Source organism: Micrasema longulum, unplaced genomic scaffold (assembly GCF_059751315.1).
Source record: "Micrasema longulum isolate JH-2025_06_02 unplaced genomic scaffold, ASM5975131v1 h1tg000392l, whole genome shotgun sequence".
Classification (NCBI taxonomy): domain Eukaryota; kingdom Metazoa; phylum Arthropoda; class Insecta; order Trichoptera; family Brachycentridae; genus Micrasema; species Micrasema longulum.
In genome coordinates, this window is record NW_028277593.1 from 345,824 (window position 1) to 367,221 (window position 21,398).

Below are 21,398 nucleotides of genomic sequence, written 5' to 3' on the forward strand. Positions count from 1 at the left end.
GTGAACAATAGTTGAACCCTCAGACAAAATAATAATGTATTGTTCACGTGTAAACAGCGATCACTATTTAAAAAAAATTATACTGAACATTTTGGTTTTGAATATAACCATTATATTATTACAATCATTATTATTTATTAAAAGCTAGAGGTAGGTAGCCTTTGCTGGTGCGTCTATACTTTGTCGTATTGCTTTAAAGAAATTGCTTCACAAATAATGAAATGATATGTATATAAATACAACAAATCAGCTTTCTTCAATTTAAAAAAATATCAGGATTAGTATATTAAGACATTCCTTTTGCTTCATAAGCTGCTGCGGGCAAGGAATGTATGATGACTACATAAGCAGCAGTGGCAAAATAAAATAAAACTGAAATATATTTCAATAGAAACTAAAATTTTTAAAAAAATCTCAAAAAGTGAATTTGGAAGTCAAGGCACATGGAGGTCGTATAATCTGTCATTGGCAGGTTAAAGCAATCACTTTATGCACTGTATAACAATCACCATTCTGTTTACGTTCGAACGCCCATATTTTTTCCATCTTTCGATTCTTGTGAAGCAAAAAGAGCGGAAACCATTACTGATGTCGATAAGATTCTGCTGAACTACTTCACCTGGTAGTAAACGCCTAAAAATCTTACTTTAAATTTAACTTGTTAGATCAATGAGAAATTTCAGCCTTATGGGAAATTGGACACAAAAAATGTATTTTTTCACGCGGTAATAATTAGAGCATTACATTATATGGAAAAGTTTCTTAAAAGTGTACGAGAAAAATATTTTTAAATGTTTTAACATTTGAACGACGTCAATAGTCATATGAGTCAACCAATGATAAGTGAGTTGTGGAAGATTTCTGGTTTACTTACCGTCAACGGACCAATCGGCAGAACTGACTGAGATGACGCGGAAGAGAACTTGAAACGTCAGATGCAGAGTAATTTCAGAAACACAAAACTTTAAAAAATCATAGCGCTGATAATACGACACATAAAATAAAATAAAAAATGTGGCTTAGTTTATAGTATATTAACAAATAAAAAAAACACAACTTCCTCATTGGTTTGATCGACAATACTTTTAGAGTGGCGAAATATTTGTAGACTAGAAGTATTGGGTTTAATCCTTTAGGGCATGGTTTCCCAAACTATGGGTCGCGAGCGAATATTGAGTGGGCCCTCTCCACTGTATCCATGAATAAAAAAAAATAGGATGTGATAAATTTGATATTTCATTAAGTTGGATTTGTTTCCCATTTCAAGACGACTTACCAACTAGTATGCCAACAAAAGCAAGTGAAGAACTCATTGATTTATCAGAAGATACGTCACTGAAATATAGTTTCAATCGTAAACAGTTAACAAAAATCAAGCTCTCAGTTGCTGATAACTATCCTTGCCCGTTTGATGAAGCTATGAAAGTCCTGCTCCTCTTTACTATCTCATATCTATGTGAGGTCAGATTTTCGGACATGGTTAACATTAAAACTAATACCGAAATCAATTGGATATATCAAACTCATTGCGATTAAAAGTAACTAATGTTGAAGTTGATGCTAAAACAGTAATGAAGAAAAATAAGAAACAAATACATCCTTCCCATTGAAATGACTTTGTAAAAAAACCTTACAGGTGTATGCATTTAAATAATATTTTTTTGAATAATTAAGTTGTGTTTCTTATTTCAACAGTCTTTCATTCATATTGGTAACACTTTTGAAAAATATATTTTTTATTTCAATTAGAACAAATAAGACAGCATTAAGTAGTTCTCGACTCGACGACTCGCCACTAGGGAATCTGAGCATTACCAATATTTATGCCCTCTTTTCTCTAAGACAGGTAAGAGGTGGGTCCCAAGACTGGACATTTTCGTTAGATGGGTCGGAGCCCAGTCAACTTTGGGAACCTATGCTCTACGGATTTATCAAGATTAAATGTTGAGAATGATAACTTTTTTGAAAGAGAATACAAAGATATGGGTTATATCAATATTTGCATCTTGTATTGTTTTTCCCTATTTAGAAAAAAAACATATATATATTTATTTTATTCCCTTTGGGGTAGTCGAGTCGAGTAGCAAAATGCAAACTGACCACAACACACCGGAACCTCTTTTTACATGGGGGATATGTTCCACATAGTACTTAGTAAAAAAAGAACAGTGCTGGGTAAGTTTCATTGAATAAAAATTAATTTAGAATTAAAAATATAAAAAATTGTTTCGTGTTTGTTGTACATATTTTTTTTTCTGAAGTACAACATTAAACACGACATAAAAAAACTTCCATTTCAGTGAACTATGATTTTTAAAGGAAGAAATTTAAGGGCTCACAAGTAGTGAGAAATGAAACTAAATCAGATACATTTTTATTATTTTTATTTTACACAGAATATCACATAAAAATAAAAGCATTATAAGTACATAAATATATTCAAAATAAAATGTAATTAGCTAAATTGAGATTGCTTGAAACCACAATTTTTATCAGTGTTTTACAACCTTTTTGAATACGCGATCCTTTTAAGAGTAAACAAAATCTGGCGTCCCCCCAGGACGTAAATTTTATTATACTACTTGTATGCCGGTAATTTCAATGTCGGCATATTTCATTTTCAATTTGTATGGACCATATAATTATTAATCGAAAAAAATCAAATGCAAGCACGATCTCCAAGATTCATACAGCAAAGTAAAAATGGAATTTAAATTGCAAAAAATTAACTTTTCTGGATGAAGAAAAAAAAATATTACAGAGCTTGCGATGGAAGCTTTGAAATCGTTAGTGCCATTCGCCACATTCTATATATGGACATAAAAACTTGAAAGATAGATGGACCCCAATTAGAAAAAATAATTATTTGCTTCTCAAAAATAGAACCATGATTAAACAATTAAAAACAATATGAACAGGCACAGCTTCCTCACTGTAATTATTGTAGTGTAGGATCTAATACCCTTGCTTTTTTATTTCACCTTCCTTGTGATCGCGATCCCCCAAGGACGGCGATGTAAATTATAATACTAAAAATTATTTGAGTTTTGGAATAATTTCTCTCCAGTATTATTATCTATCCATACTACTACCTACATAGGGTAGCAGTTTGATTGGTAATATATATTGTTAAATACTCTTTATTATGATTAAATTTCATACTTTTTCAAGATTACAACATTTTTTCTGATTTTTAACTATTACTAATGATCAAACAACTGGGCCATAGTTTTAAAACAATGCATATAATTTAATCTGTAAGGCTGCATTTAGGATGTCATTGTAACTTTTAGTTATAGTGGTAACTAACATTCAAATATAATGATAAAAATCAATATTGATGTACACACATCTGGTAACATAACCTTGTTTTACAAGATTTGCAGAAACATATTTAAAAAAGAAATTTTAAAACTGGAATAGAAGTGTAAAAAAACTGTAATTACATGACTCTATTTTTACACATTTTTAAACAGTGAAAACATCTTACCATACATAATTATATTTTTTTATACAAAAGTAAAAAAAAAAAAACAATATTTATAAAAAAATTTATTACTTCAACAAAGGACGTTATTAATATTTTTTAGACATGAATTCATATATATTCATTTTAAACATAATAATGTAAATATGACAAATTCAGTGCAATAGTAAATATATTAATTATCTTCTACCGGGAAGGTCCTGAGAAGATTGCCATAAATAATAAAAAAAATGGATTTGAAGGTTTTCGTAAAAAAGACTTTTTATAATCCATTATAATTATCGACCTATTAAAACACACTCAGACTCGCCTTGTGGAGTAAAATATTTTTTAAAAAGTCATGACATAAAACGTACGCATAGTTACCGAGTTTGATATTTATGCTGCATTCGGAGAGACTGCATATACTAGCAAAAATGGGAGGATACCGATTTTTGACAGACAAAAAGTTTGTACTTAAATGTTTACAAACATCATACATTTTATTATTCTTTCCTTAAATTCCTTATAATTTATACCCATTCAACCCTTTTTTACTAGATTTAAGGAAATGTTTCAATAATGTTAAAAACATATTCCTACCAGGGCACCCTGCTAATAAGAAGAGCTTCGCTTTTGTTACAGCTAGGCGTAGTTTGACATTTACAAGAAAGAATACTTATATTTTGATGTGAATTATTTTAAGCTTTTTTTGTCACTCATAAACAAATAGTTATGAATGAAAAGTTAGACTACCCTTTTTAGTGTTAATTTGAATGGGTTTTACACGCTTTCACGACACAAGAAGGCATTTTGGTTTTGATTCTAAAGGTCTAGCTCACGACATACGCGGCTGGTGGTTAAAGAACAACTAAATACACGTTGAGTATGACTGATTGTTTGGTCATGAGTTAAGTGTCATCATTTTTGAGGGGTCAGGGGCGCATTCATGTGTATTGGTAGATCGATGATTATAATTTATTAAAATAAAGAATGTCAAGTTAGAAAATAAAAATTTTCAATTATCCATCATAAATAAAGTTTTTATAACTTTTCTGCAAAACAATTAAATCTAATTCAAAATAAAATTGCTCATGATTTTGAACATACAGTAGAACTCCAACTATCGAAACTCCGAGAATCCGAATCGCTGATTATCCAAATCACTTTCAGAATTTCAGAAAAAAAAAAATTAAGGCGGAAACGTACCGCGATTCGTTATCGAAACCATGAAACGCCATTACAGAAGACAACTTTTGGTAGTAAGGCAGTCACAATAAGATGTGCGTGGCACAAGTTGAAAGGCATAGAAGCTCAAGAAAGGGAAAGGAAAGAGACTGAGAATCACTTGAGGAATTTAGAAACCTTTTTTCGGAAAAAATCCAATAATCTGAATTTTTTGGGGTCTGGTCCCAATTGATTTGGATTATTGGAGTTCTACTGTACTTACATAATTTCAATACTGAGAAAATCAATCGCGGGTATTAAAATTCATTGTAAAACAAATAAAAAGATGGCTGTTTTTAAAAAAATACAAATAAGAAACGCAAACGATAAATCATCAATTCAATTCTGAACTAAGATGTGTAGGAGAGTGATTTTTTCAGCTTCACAAACGATACGTTCCAGAGTATTGTAAACACCATTTTATTGTAAAATTGTTAAAAGCGAGAAAATTCTGCGAAGAATTTAAAGTATAACTGCTAATGCTAATGCTAATGATTGACGTTATTGGTGTTTAGGATAAACAGAAATTATTGAAAGACTTAAAACACATTGCATATTGGCATTTAAGATTATCCAGCAAGGAAGGGAATTTTGCAGATAATCATATTCTGTAAAAAAGCATTTCGAAAAATTAGCATTTGGGGTAGTTCAGAATTGAATAGACGAAATAATAAAATTAAATAAAGCAAACACTTTTAAATTCTACTTATTTATAATCAAATACTTTAACACGTGTTCCGGATTTTGGCATCCACCATTTTGGTGCGAGTAAATTATATTTTACATGTAGACAATACGATAGGACCATATTGCGGCTTTACTGACAGAATGAATTAAATCATTAAAGTTCCGAGATAATCGCATTTAAAGCTTTTTTATTCTTTCAACGCATTATTTCTCTCAAAATTGTCTTTTATTAAAATTTTTAAAAGCTTTGAAAGAGCAATCTTTATTCCAGGCATACGATAAAATTTTAAATCAACATCTTGCACCTATATTTTAAAATATTTTAAATACATAAAGACCGTTGACTTAATGCATTCTCTCAGTATAGCCTTGATGAACTCGTGAACAGCCTCGACCGAGCGGGACAGAATACAATACGAAAATTCGGCAGCAGTTTACACACGAGCACTGTGAAAATGAATACATCTCGGCATTTATTACAAGTGAAAAATGTTGTTTATTTTATACCAAGATGTTTTAGAATTGTTAAGGAATGAACGAAATATTAAATGCGATTTTTTTTGCCTCCATTTTTAGCAGAAAAAATATGCGTGAGCGACGCACAAATGTCGAGTAAATCGCTGTTGTCATAAGCTGAGGATAATGCGGCTGTGCACGATGGTGGGGGTAATAATTGTTCTGCAGAGATAGTCTGCCCGCCTATCTTCTATAGTCTTGGAACAATATCCTGTCCTACAAACTGCTGTTTACATGCAGGCAGTGGTAGTCTTGGGACAGAACAATATTGTATTTGACATTCAATATTCGCATTCACAGTTAATAATAACTCATTAATTGTTTAGTTTTATTTTTTTTAATTCTCAGCCTGAAGTTTGTTTACCAATATAATGGACCAACAAAAAAAAACAATAAAATACATCCGACACATATTTTTTTTTCACTACGTTACAATACTGCTTACTGCTATGGCTAAAAGTACATATTATAATGTATTTTTACCTGTGCAAGTTTTTGTTTGATAATCAAATGACAAACGAAAATACAGATGACTTTGGTATTAATACGAATTATATTTATCGCCATAAAATTAAAACAGAAGATACTTCAATGTTTTTTTGGTGATCAAATAAATAATATAATGTACGATGGTATCGTAATAAATATATCATATTTTGCAGCTTAAGGCTCGCAACAATGTGTCATAAGTTTTGATATGACATAAACAACTAAAAAATGCTGTGAATTTCAAAATTTATTTTAATAGTCAATTAAAATAAATAAAATAAAATAAAATAAATAACGTAGCTATGTATTTTTGTAGTATTGCTTATTAACCCTTCCCTTACTGTGCCGAAAACTTTCTCGCGTTACGGTGCTGTGTAATGACTACACACATGTAAAAAATTAGAGATTTTTAATCGGAAAAATGGAATATTCATAGGCAAATGATACAATTATTTAAAGTTGAAGGCAAAAGTGATAATATTTTTAATCTAATTGCTCAAACCATGAAGAAAGAAAACCATTAGCTCTTGCTTGCAGTCGCAGCACGGGCAAAAGAACCGCCCCTAGCGAAATCCAGAGAGTTACTAACTTGTATTAACCGACTGACTGGCGTCTGTCAGAAGTACTGGCCACTTTGATGTTCGCGTGTGTGATGTGTGAAATTGTTTCTCTCGCTCCTAAATATACCTGTAGTATCAAGAGTGAGACGTAAAGAGTGTGTGAGACAATTATGCAATTGGTACTCTTTTACTTAATACTACGCGATATGCGACACATTGGTAAACTTTCAATTGTATTGGTAATTTATCTCTGATTTGTGATAAAATGCTTTTTCTGTTCCTAATAAGTATTAATTATTGAATAAAAATATATTTAAACCAATACGTAAATGTATAACGGAGGAATACCGAAAATCTTAACCCAGAATTCATTACATTTATAGAGATATTAAATGCAATGTGTACTAGTCACACATCACCGGGAAGGGAGAGTTAATAAATAAACACTTATTTACATGCTAAATAAATGCCAGATTGAAAAGTATAAGATAAAGTTTAATCTTGCATTCCACTAAAGCGAATGCCAATTCACAGATGAAATTTTTAAAATGATGTATTAAAATACTTTTTTTATCAAAGTAAAAGTTAATGCCAGTCAATTTATTATAATACTATAAATGTAACACTAAAATTACTTGCGTAAATAACAAAATTAAGTTACTGAAGAATTAAGAAAAACTCTAAAAAATAGTTAAAACACTATTTTCAACTTTAAAAATATTCTCTTTCTGGCTCTTAGTTATATTTTCTAGAGTACACAACAAAAATTGAGTGGTGTAATGACTGATGTTTTCCTACATTAAGGTAGAAGTGTGTAGGCATTTATGCGGTAGAAAACTTACCTTCATTTAACTAAACATTACAACATTTTTTTATATTTATGATCATAGTGACACATTAATTATTGATTGATTTTATACTGAGATTTAATTTTTTCAGTCAAATTTTAAGGTTTGAAACAAAGAAATGTTATAAAATATCACAAAGAAAATTCAAAAATGGATTCTTTTCCCTATATGGACATGGTACATGAAGTAAGATTATCAATTTTATGCTTCAGGTAGCATCTAATAACTGAGTCAGGAATCAATTCATATATGATTCTCAACACGCTAGCCACCACGCCATGAAGAAAAGAGAAGTTATATTCGGCAACAAAGTGCTTTGATTTTCATATACTGATAATGCTGCCAGCGCTCCTAGAGTGCATAATTTTATTTCGCAAATCAATCGATGAATTAATTGGTGAGCTTGCTCAAATAATTTTTGTATCTTGCGTACATAAAGAGCCGATAGGAAATATAATAATTCTATCCCGCAGTGAGATTTCTAACACACAGGAATACAGCCTTGCATATTACACACTGAATAAACGTAAGATTATGAAATGGCCTGTGCAATGCGGTACATATTTACATGTAGGAATTGTTTTTTAATGAATTTCGGTTTAAATGAGTTATCCTATTGTGTAGTCTATGGTCAAAATAAAGTATCTATATATACTTAGATCATCAATGTTTTCTTGTTTATTATTTCAGAAGCCATGGGCTGGCAATTTCACTATGGTAATACAATTATTTTTAATAATTTTATGATGATCAATCTCTGAATTTCGAAGTATGTTTATAAATATTATGACAAGAACGAATTCAATGTACAGTTGTAAAAACAACTTAAAGTACATACTATACATAAGAGGGTAAGATAAGTCGTGATAATAACTATGCATAAAATATTATACAATAAATAAGTGTAACAAATACACAATAATCTCTATTCAAGTCGTTCTACAAAATCTAGAGGGATTCCAGAGAGCAGCAACTTCTCCTTGTCTGTTTCGCCTATTTTTGGATTGTAATGCAAAATAGATTCCCAGCACATTTCACTGAGTTTGGGTATACATATCCAAACTTTATACATAGTGTTTGTCCTAATATAGGTATTCCTTTTTAATTGCACACCTCCAAAAGTGTAGACACAACCAGCCGGTGTTATTGTGGATGAATGGAAATGTATCTTTTTCGGTAGAACAGTCTTTGTCATCAGGGTCCACTGAAGCGACGGGATCTCCAATCGCCAAACATCGTTAAAAATAGTGTTTCCCCCCGTACCTCCTATAATGAACACATGAATATTATCCTCATTGTTGATTTGTACTGCGCTGTGGCACATCCTAGGCAGAGGAAATCCCGATTGAGGGAACCGAGGATCTGGTTTGGATGGTTTGAATTTCCATGTTTGAGATTCTAAATTAAATATTGGAATATTATGGAAGTCGAAGGCCCACTCCGCTGTTCCTCCTGCTAAGATGTAAAGGTTCATTCCATCAAAAGCCATCTCGTGCCTGTAGCGACCCGCAGGTTCGTCTGATCTGTTTCCGCAGCAGGTGTATATTGTTTCCCAAGTTGCTGTCCGAAGGTCTAACCTGTAAAAAGGTAAATAATGTTTTTCATCCTGTTTTTTTTTTATCTTTAACAATTCTCTTGGACCGATTTCTCGGGCAAATGTGCGGTAAAACTATGTACGATAGCTGCACAAATGTTGAGATCCGTGCATTATATTATATTAGGTTGAGCTAAGCATTATTGACAAAATCAAGAAAGGGGTTCTGCCTAGATTTGGACATGAAGAGAGAGAGAATGGCTATTTACGATACAGAATGTTGATGGATGCAGAAAACGAGGAAGACCGAGAAATACATAGCATGACCAAATCCAAAACTTACATGAAGACGGACATGTCAAAAGTTAGAATAATCGGCGCACTTGCATGCGAAGACATACAAATGTAGAAGTTAGGTCTGTATGCAAAAGCGGAGTGATATAACAGCAAGATGGTTTGATTATTACAATACAAATTCACGCGCATGCACGCGAAGACATACAAATGTAGAAGTTAGGTCTGTATGCAAAAGCGGAGTGATATAACAGCAAGATGGTTTGATTATTACAATACAAATTCATTAAAGCACCGGATACCCGCGTGCAGCGGCTTGCAAAGCAATACAGTGAAGACTTATGTATAATAATACTATGTTTTACTCATTCCCATCCCCAGTATTGTATTCTAAAAAATAATCAATTGGGGATTAAATGAATAATTAGTTCTCTTGTGTTTCCCATTTTTTAATAGTGTTTTGTATTTGTATTTATATATAAATAATATTTGTATATGTGATGATGTACTCAAGCTCTATGGGGCTATCTATAAATAAATGAAAATGTATGTGTATAAAGAAATCCAACAAACCTATGAATATCACAAGTGTAGTTATAACCAGTGGTTCCTCCAATGGTGTAGAGGAACCCATCGTGACAGACAATGGCCTGGCCGTATTGAGGGATCGGTTTCTGCCCTTGGGTGGACATAAGACGAAGACCTCCATTTTCCCCACTCGTGTGATAGCTATACAAATTGTTACTGCAGCGGTGCCCAAAGGGAGAGCCAGTTCCACCATAAATCTGTAAAAAATATTTATTATTGGATTATCTATTACATATTAAAATCTAGAGTATTTATAACTTTCATTCATTACAAGATGTAATAACCTCAGTAAATCTGCGGTTATCGTTTTAAAGACTCTTCTGAAAAAATGTTGGTTTGTGACATTTGAGGTTTTCAAGGCCTTCAATTTTAGTTTCATAAGTTGACTTTATGGGAAAATAATTTATGGCTGTTATAAACACATATTTAGGTAGGTGGATATACGTTTTTGGTGTTTACAAATTATTTTTAAAAAATAAATTATTTTGAAATATTATATAATAAAATTGAGATTTAAATGTAAAGCATTAAATTATTTTCATAGATCAATAAAATCGATTATGTCTTGCAACAAAAATATTCACAACCACGATGTATTGAATTAATTTGTTTTGAATTGGAATTCAATAAATCATCCAAATGTCGGCAGACCATTTTTAGAAAAATTGTACCGCAGTCCACATTACATACTTCGTTTCACTTTTTTTAACTCTCCCTTCCCAGTGATGTGTTGCCAGTACACATTGCATTTAATAACTTTTATATCTCTGTAAATATAATAAATACTGGGTTAAGATATTTGGTATTCCTTCATTACACATTTAGGCATTGATTGAAATATTTTATGACTAAATAATAAATACTTATCAGGCACAGAAAAAGCATTTTATCAGAAATTGGAGATAAATCAGCTATACATTAAAAAGAATACAAATATGTCACATTATCACAGCAAAGAAGTAAAAAAAAAACGAATATACGACTGTAAAAACTCTTTACGGCTCACTTCCAATGCTACAGATATACTCGTGAGTGAGAGACAATTTAACGTGCAGACGAGCCCTTACCACTGCCACAAAACGCTCAGTTGCTCTCAGAGCTCCACAAAGGGTGCTCGCTCGCTCTGTGAGAGTTAACAAATGTTTTTTTCATGTTTTTAGCGACTATATTTCAAATATTGTAACTTTTGACTTAAAATATAGTTGATTGAAGCAATTGCCAATAAATGTTCCATTTTTCAGATTTCACATCCCTCCTTATTGTATGTACAATCATACTTGACTTAGTTTTTATCAAATCTCCATGTTCCTTCAATAAAATTAGTCCTAGTCTATCATTTCGAGGCATTCTTTTTATTGGTAACGAATTGATAAATGACTACCAATATTGACGGGATGTGGTACTTACTAAAGCTTTTTGTTCACATAAAGTAAAGCTTGTTGCTGTGTTATTATGATAGGCGACATTAAGTATTTAATTTCCTAATGTGCGAGTGTCTTCCAGATGAGGAGGATCTTAACCACATATTCTTCTACTGCCAGGTAAAGATTTTTTTTTTTTATCCTGACCAATTATAAACACTCTCCTATCCTTACTTATATGCAAATCTATGTCAATTCTCCCAAATTTCCTATGCTCAAAGTGTTACTGCAATTCTTCCTAATCAACCAAATTTGTCTGTGAAGATCTACTTTCCACTTTTGACTATTTCAAAATGTGACACTGGCAAACACCGTACCTAATTATGACATGTCATCAACTCTAATATCTTTGTTTAGGACATAAAATAATTTTAAGGTTGCGATTCTTTATACTGATTTTCTTGCCACATAGTAGGGATTTAAGCCCGTCAATAATGCATATTTTATTTACTATTGTCTACTAATTAGTGTTAACATTTAATACAGTTTTTATTCATTCCAAGTTACATTTGTTTACAAATTCCCCAACTTATTATGGTGTTTTAGGCTGTGGCCGTGTTAAGCCATCATTTATAATTTTTGATTTTAAGTTATGTTGTAGTGTTCATATTTTTTACTATACAGCACTCTTTCAGTAATCCGCCACCCTTAAAATCAGGCAAGTGTCCAATTAGTGAAAACGGCGGATTATAGTACAAAGATTTTTTTTTCACAAGTGAAAGAATGTTTTCAAATCTTATTTATTTTACAATGTCGTTTGATTTTGAATTTTAATACAATTAGAGGAAAAACTTGTGGTTCATTCCTCTGATAAAGAAAAGGTAAAAAGATAATTATTTTAATTTGGGAAAGCCTAAGGGGATACAATATTGCAGTGTGACATTATCCATCTTTAGTATAAAACATTTCATAGGAAAAAAAGTAAAATTACAAATGTATAAAATATTTACCATTAATGTTTTTCCTTCCAGACACACTGCATTCGAAGCTAATTCATCGGGAATAGTACTCTGGAATGGCAGGAGTTTCCAAGTCCGGCTAGCGATGCAATAGCACCACAACTCTTTGAAGAGAGGGTTAGTTTCTGACCATGTCCCAGGCTCAGGTGGAGAAGAATCGTCGGTTGGTGCAGTTGGATTATAGCCCCCGAAGCAGAAAAGTTGGCCGTTATTGCAAACAACTCTGTGGCCACTTCGAGCCCTTGGAACACGCGAAGACCTATTCGTTACCCGTTCTACGGCAAATGGATGAAATGAATAAGGCATGTGTTCGCGATTAAATTTTCGATAATCCGATAACATATAGCCGATAAGTCCTTTAGCCATTTTATACACAAAGAACGCAATTTTATTTAGCAGTTTTTATTTCCTGTGCCATGTTAAAATGTTGAGAAGGATTACACATAAAACAATACGGCACGCGCAATTTTTTTAACTAGACGAGTCAAATCCAAAACGAACAACTGTTCCACAATTCACAACTGTCACTTAAAATTGACAATTATAAGAAAATATCTATGGCTATATTGAAAGGTTGCGTTCAAATTAAATAACGCAAGCAAAATTCTGATTCGGCGGTGCACGTTGCGTAATTTACATGAATGTCGCAACTTGTCCCTGTGCTGAAAACTTAACTTTTACCATTTGCCAGTAGATGATGCAGAGTTAATCGATGTGTAATAAAGCCAGAGAAATTCAATCTTAACACCATAAAATACTAAGGTTATTTACACACACTTGTAACTTGTTTGATTTCATGGCATTGTATAAATTTAAACAGGTGCAATTCGCGTGCTGTTGTAAATTGATTTTAATAATTTTACTTATTATTCATACTCAAACAAAACGCTGAAAGTAAATGTGTGTAGAGATACAGCGGCAAACTGGAGTTTCTGGGATTCCGAAATGGAAAATAATGCAGATTAAAAACAACGTTCACACAATTCCGGACTCGGGGATTTAAAAAAAATCGCTAAAAATGAAAAAAAGTGGATAGATTTGATAATATGTATGTTTTTAAATAATTGTCAGGGTTGAGAGTTGAACACTATTATAATAAAAAGGAAAGAGTGTAAAAGACTGCCTACGTATAGGTACCTAATATAATATGAATATAAATATATTGATTTGGCATAGGGGAGATCGATATCTCTAAAGTATCATTTTTATAGTATCACCTAATACAGTAGAACTCCGTTTATCCGAACTCCATTCATCCGGATTGTCAAATATCTAGTTCGTTATCAAGAAATAAAAAAATAATGAAGACGTTTTAAATTTTATCTAAAATTGTGCAATTAACTTTACTTGACACATTAAAGTAAGTTTTTAATGTGATTCCCATTCGCTGTAAAAGTAATAAAATCTGGCACTCATTAACCCGTATACTTAGAGTTTAACCATAGCTACATTAATATTAAAATAAAACAGGTAAAATAAAAACATTTTATTTGGTCAAAAGAATCTTTCGAGATTTGTTTGTATATTTACAAAATAACTGGTACTTACATACCTATATTGGAAAGTTGTAAATGAATACATATATTTTTTGATATAGGTATTCGCATGCTTATAAATGCTTTTATAACATTATCAAGCTTAACAAAAATATCAAGAAATGGGGTTCGAAACTCGAGACGTGGAAGTTTGAACATATACATAAAGGTAAATATTACATTCTGTGCAGCATTGCCAACCCTATCGTTTTTTCAGTAGATCTACTTTGGGAGCGATCTACCGAATTTTATGGAAATTCTACCGATTTTCAAACATTTTTCCATATAATAATGTTTCAATCTAAAAATGGTTTTATTTGTGAAATTTTGAGCAATTGGTAATTTTTATGGCACAACAGAAGCTACGCTCCCTTTACGGCCACTGCGAGAATAATGATCTAGAGGCTGGCAATGATTTTTTTTTGTTTCTCAGGAATTCTCCGCTTCTCAAGTATTAGATCTTGAAATAATTTATTTGCTAGACGCATTTTAAGAAGAATTAATGATAACACTAATCGTACTATTTAGTTTGTTTGATTATATGATTGCTTTTATAATTACATATTATATGTCACTGACACAGAATTAAGAACTATTGATTTTTAATATTGACAAATGCATTGTAGCTAGGGAAAGTACGGACAAAATGACATATGTGGGTAAAATGACATATGGCACTTTATTCGAAATATTACTTTTTATTCGTGCCCGTATAGTAAGAAGATGCGTGTTTCTGGCCGTTATAAATTTATTATTTACTTCAGTTTTTTCCAAGTCATTGGTAAGTTTTCTACGTTTGAATGTATTCACATAAAAATAAATCAAAATATGATTAGATCGTTTATGATATTCAGTTGTTCTTTTCACAATTATTTGATTAAAAAAAAATATATGGTGTATACATTTTATTGAAACAAAGAACCTCTGTATATTTTAAAACTGTGAAATATAAAAAATGCAGTAATGCAGTATTGCAGTGCAGTGCAATTTAGTGTATTTTTTTAAATTGTTGACATACTATCAAACTAATAAAAAAAATGTATCGTATTATGAGGGTTATATTTTTTTAAAGTTTTCTAATTTCTAAATTACTCCGCGGGTGACTTCACAAGTTTCCTCCGGTGAGTTCAGCTACTTGGCAAATTGGCTTCCCGTAAACCTAAAATCTATCCCAACACTATCACTGGTTGATTCGGAAAATCTGGTGACATCGTTTAAAGTATTTAATTTTGATATTTTTAGAAAGAAAACATTTTTACATCAAATTTACCATAGCACCGAACACCCTTGTTAAGAGTACAATAATCTATGTTGACGGTAAATACCCCGGAAATTTTCCATTCTCTTTTATCATAAATTGATTCATATAATTTACAAAAAACTTGGCCTTATAATTGAATGCTCTAATTTTTACCGCGCATAAGAAAACATTTTTTGTATCCAATTTACCGTAGGTAAACAAGTTACTCATTAGAATGGCAATATTTTGAGGGTGTCCAAATGTAGACAAACTGGATATCACCCCCTAGGGAGTATTCATCGACCGTCTTTGGTGTCTGTTGCTGAACATAGGCCCACCCCTTGAGTTTCCACATCTCTCTGTCCTGGGCCAACCGCATCCAACCACTTCCTGCAACCCGTCTTATGTTATCAGACCAGTAGCTCAATCGCAAATAACTATCGACGTGCTTAAAAATATGCTAAGCATTTGAGCGATCACAATGAACAATAATGAACATGCTTAAGTTATCGTGGTCATAAGTCAACGCGTGTGTAATCTCTAAGTCAACGCTCGTATCGGTTTGTTTTTTGTTTTCCTCGTAAATAAATACAGTTCATTGGCGAAAAGTCGGCTTTTACTATAAAAAATAATACAATATATTGCATTTGCAAAATAGTAAGGAGTATCTAATACAAAAAAGTTAAAATTAAATTGCAATTAATATGGCGACTGCTTTTTTTGACATTTGGCTTGCCAACCGCCGGCTAAAGGCAATAAATAGCATGACAGATAATAAATAAATAAATTAAAATAGCAGTTTTGGAATATTTTCCATATTTACACCGGTGAAATTAAAATATGTGATTGCGCAGCAGGATTATACGCCGCGAAACGTAAATATTTTGACATTTAATATTAGGTGTTAACGGATGTTCCATTGTGACTGCGAATACGATAAACAACCATGGTGAGAAATTGTTATCACGTCGCTTATTAGCACGTCGACAGTTATTTGTGATTGAGCTAAAGCTTGCCTGAGGCCTGCCGACACTTCTTCGGCCTGTTCTGGGTCTCTATTCCAGGATTTTTTTAGTCCATCTGGAGTCTGTGGTTCTGGCTTTTGCCATATGACCAGCCCAGCTCCATTTCTGGTTGGCAACCCTGTGAACCACATCGGTGACCTTTGCTCTCGCTCTTTTCCATGTTTTGTTACTTCTGTCTCAACGAAATACCCGGCATTCACCTTTCCATAGCTCTTTGTGTCACTGATAATTTGTGTAGAATTTTTTCGTGAACACAAAAATTTCACAGCCCTATGTCAATACAGGGAGAACACAAGCATACCAAAGTTTCCTCTTTTCGCGGTGATGTAATATCGCGTTACCTCAACCAAAAGACGGAATATTCCGAATATTAGTCATTTGAAAAAAAAACAGATAGAGAAGAAAATAAAAAATATAATTTAGACTTGTTATAGCGAAATAAATACAAATATTTAATGGCGTTTAGTAAAATGTTTGACTACAAAGTAAATGCTATAAATATTAATCATTAAAAAAAACATAAATACGCCGGTCATCTTACTTACGTGTATTCCCGCTCACTGCTAATGACCGGCTGAATCTCTTTCACACAAATACCGGCCACAGAACAGCGTCTCTGTCGTCCTTGTTATGAGTTCTATCTTCGTGCTCTTTCTTATACAGATTTATTGATTTATTTAAAATACTCTCAACATTCAATACGGAAAATCCATTTATGTTTTTAAAGTTTATACAGTAGGCAGATTTAAGAATGAAATTCTATATTACACATTTAAAAAGAAGAAAAAATAATGAATTTGAGATGAATAAGTCACTCAGATACCAAAATAATATAAAATTTCCTAGATTCCGCATAAGCCATGGTCAAAATTTTCAAAGAAATAAAAAAATATAACTATCTAATGAACCAAAAATAATTGAAACTAATATATCTATAGATAAATCCAAAATACATTTAAATATTTTTATTGAACCCGAGTAAAAACAGCATTCTATTTTCATTAGTATAACTGTATTATTATTTTCCGTTTATCATTTATTTCGTTTATATTTTTTTCTTATGTATATTGGAAATTACATAATTTCAAATTACTAAATAACTATAAAAGTGTAAGTCACAATCAAGCACAAAAGTCAGTCAAGCTCAAAAGCAAGTCTCTTTTTTGGAAAGTTGCAGTTATAACATTAATTAAATATTTAAAAGTAGATTGTGTTTAAGTAGAATTGTCTGTAATTTTGCTTATGTGATTTTTCTAATACATACATAAATAAAAATAAATAGAAACAAAAAAAATTCATCGCATTATGTGTTATAACAAAGTATATTTAAAAAAAAATGTATTGACGTTACTTTCATTCTTCACATAACATGGATGAATATTTTTTTGTATTTTAATCCTACATCTTTGTAGAAATTTTACTTTCAAAATCCGGTGTGAAAATGTCTATTTGAAGATTACAAAAATCATTAAAATAAATAAAAGAGGTATATTAAATTGTTAATTGAATCGGCATTCACTTCGTAACACTTCATTATAAATTATTATGAAAATAAAACTTTGTTATTTTATTCTTTTACAAGAATACTACTACAGTTTCGGGAGAGCACTCCTCCCATCGACGGGTGATATAAAACCCCTCTAAAAGCTCTAAGTTTCACTGATTAATTTGTTTATTTTTTTGTTAAACACCCAGGTCTAAGTTTCACTGATTAATTTGTTTATTTTTTGTTTAGATTCTATGACATTGTGAACAATATTCTGTGTTTACTCTATTAGTTTTATATCAACCGTCGATGGGAGGAGTGCTCTCCCAAAACTGTAGTAGTGTTTTAATTTTTATTTTTTTATTTATATTTTTTTAGCACCACAACAGGCCAGGAGGCCCAATTACAGTGGTGAATTACAACACAGAATACCCAGGATTGAGAAAACTTACAATTATTTTTTTGTGTTTTTACCGAGAATCGAACCCGGAACCTTCCATGCGTGAGTCAAGCGTCTTACCACTACACCACAGAGGCCGCTAAGTGTTCTTGTAAAATAATAAAAAAATGTGTAACACTAATAACAAAGTTTTATTTACATAATAATTTATAATAAGGTATATTAAGTCTAGTATTCTATAAGGACCAATGTGACATCACATCCACACAAGAGTTGAGCATTGTGGGTACTTCGGAGTCTTCAGGATATATATGAGAGCTTACTAAAGGCACGCATGCTAGACGATAGATGGAGCATATTGAGGAATTTCAGCCCTACGGAAAATTGGAAACAAAAATAATTAAAGATTAAAATATACTGCAAAGTTTCTTGAAAATGTACGAAAAAAATATTTTAATAAAAACGAGCTACTTTTTTTTTTAAAAGAAACATTTGCGTTATGATTTACCCAAATATTTAATTTTGAGGCCATTTTCAACGAGTTATAAAAAACTCACTAGTTGGGGTAGAGTGGGACGATGACGTCACTAGTTCTTTAATGAAAAGAGAGTTGTGAGAGATTTCCGGTTTACGGTAAGTCAACAGACAAATTGGCAGAACTGACCGAGAAGAAGCGGAAGAGAACTTGAGACGGCACATGCGTAGCAATTTTAAAAATACATAAAATAATTCATAAAAAAATTAAAACTGGCTTAGTTTAATAGTATATTAACAAATAAAATAAAAACACCACTGAACTTTTACTTTGTGGAAAAACGTTTTGAATTTATTTAAAATGAAACACTTTGTAATTTTTACCACATAAGAGTTTAATATATTATAACACAACTAGTTTCAGGTATTCTGAATTACTCATCGGGTGTAAATATAAACTCAGTTTAAAACCCATCGTCATGTGTAATAATAAATTGAGTTTATATTTACAATTGATGATGGGTAATTTAGAATTCCTGAAACTAGTCGTTTTGAAATGTATTAAACTCTTATGTGGTAAAAATTACAAAATGTTTAATTTTAATGAACTTCCTGACTGCTAAATCGGTATTAATTTGCATTATATTACAATTACTTTGAAATATATCTATGTTTTTATTTCGTTAAAAGGTAGGTCATATATTTATTATTGCAGGATTTTTCCAATTTATATATCTCTAATTCTTGTTTTAATATTATATAAGGACATATCCACGTTATTTATGAGCAAAGCCAAGCACAGCGACGAAAGTGTTCATTACATGCTTGTCTAAATAAGCGTGTTATTACTCTGAGGGGCATATTAGAGTTGCCATCTCATTGGGGTTGACATACTTATAGTATTATATATCATGTACTGCTTACTAAGTGCACTAAAAAAATCGTAATGAGGAAAAGAATACAAATATAATTAGCATGCATCTTTTTAATTTATCAATTAGGAATAAAATACAATGAATTAAATAGAACAAAATGATTTTCCTAAAATAATTTTGTTACTCCCTATGTAGCTTTTGACTTTTCCTATCTCGCGAATGGCGTTATCTCAATCGTTATATCTTAACTTAAATAGCTTATGAATTAATTATTGTTGCATGTTATAAATATGGTTCACGCAATGTCTGACCTTCAGAAATTTTCGCCCAAGTTAGTTTTGGAAGGCGTCGCTAGGGGCGCATTACAGTTGCGGCAACCCTCGCGGTTGGCGCGCTTTTCCTCGTAACCACTTTTCAGTTTCAGTAACACTGGAGTCTTTTCAGCGTGCCCACGTGTTTTTGAGCGATTTTCACTGATGAAAACGATCGCGAAGTAAACTTCCACGAAGTCGTTATTTGGCATTTTTTTACGCGATACTAAAGCGGATAACAAACTTAGCGCTAATGTGTAGTATTATGTGACTTGTGGATTTAAATTTCAGTTTGAATGGATAAAAAAACAGTTTTGCGTTTATATACTAAATTCAAGCAAGTATTTTTGATTAATTCTCGATTTGTGCTTGTTATATATTAAGTTTAATCTGTGCTGTAGTATTTGGATGGTCCTTGATAATGTTTTTCCACGCTGCGGTGGGCTTTTTATAGCCAATTAAAATACAATTCACAGTTAAGTGCAACCAAGTACTTAGTTATCTGGAACTTCCTTACAGACCTACAGCGGTGTCTGTATTCGAGAAGCAAGTGGGTGCGTGAGACGCGAACATAACGCTGAACTGCTAATGGTGTTAATAACAACCCAATGTAACTCGCAGTGTTGTCATTATAACAAAGTTTAGTGTCACGTCGATTAGATTTAGTTAATAAAGTATGTGATGATTAAAATATATGAAGCGGTGAGCAACGGTGGTTTATGAAAAAATGTACGATTTCGCACTGTTGATCCTGTGAATAATAGGCAGGTAAAATGTCTGAGGATGCGGTGGAATTTCCGCTGGAATTGGCGCTTTACTCCGCCAACATGTCCGACATAATGGTTCCTCTAGAGTTGCAGTTCGCGTATACATTTTTGGAGATTCTAGTTGCCGTGATAGCCGTGATCGGGAACTCTATGGTGATCGTTGTATTCAGAAGGGAAAAGCGACTTCGGCGGAGGACAAACTATTACATAGTGTCTCTCGCTGTGGCTGATCTCCTGGTGGGGTTGTTGGGCATCCCGTTTGCGGTCCTGGCGTCCGTGGGTCTCCCCACCAACCTGCACGCCTGCCTGTTCACGGTTTCCTTACTGGTCGTCCTGTGTACCATAAGTATATTCTGCCTGGTGGCTGTGTCAGTGGACCGCTACTGGGCGATACTGCATCCCATGGGGTACTCGAGAAACGTCCGCACCAAAACGACAATCAGTGAGTCCAAGCATTTTAGATAATATTTTTTTATAAGATATAATAAGCAGGGACCTGAAATACTAACCAAGAGCAGTATATTTAATACATATTTTATCTGATAGCAGATAAAGGGCATTATTGTTTGTTTTGTTGCAGTAAGTAAGCGTTGAAATAAAATAAGTTCATGTTTTGCTCTGCCAAAATTGAAACAGGAAAAATCGATTTATATTCACGATTTAGGATTTTCTAAATCGTTATGTTTTTAATTACAC

At 32.2% G+C, this 21,398-nt stretch overlaps 2 protein-coding genes across 2 annotated transcripts; one reads left to right on the forward strand and one right to left on the reverse strand.

The window, feature by feature from the left end:
• Nucleotides 1-7,951: 7,951 nt before the first annotated feature.
• On the reverse strand, nucleotides 7,952-13,364 carry slim (scruin like at the midline). The gene is made up of 3 exons (XM_088225865.1): nucleotides 12,581-13,364; nucleotides 10,195-10,406; nucleotides 7,952-9,370 (listed from the first exon to the last, which is right to left on the reverse strand). The coding sequence occupies exons 1-3, from the start codon at nucleotides 12,953-12,955 to the stop codon at nucleotides 8,719-8,721; spliced, it is 1,239 nt and encodes a 412-aa protein (XP_088081991.1). The 5' UTR covers nucleotides 12,956-13,364; the 3' UTR covers nucleotides 7,952-8,718.
• Nucleotides 13,365-20,708: 7,344 nt separating this feature from the next.
• Nucleotides 20,709-21,144, forward strand: LOC148281949 (adenosine receptor A2b-like; the record flags this gene model as incomplete). Its single annotated transcript, XM_088225871.1, has 1 exon — nucleotides 20,709-21,144. A coding segment is annotated over exon 1 (436 nt), but the record flags the coding sequence as incomplete, so codon positions are not given.
• Between the last annotated feature and the right edge of the window lie 254 nt (nucleotides 21,145-21,398).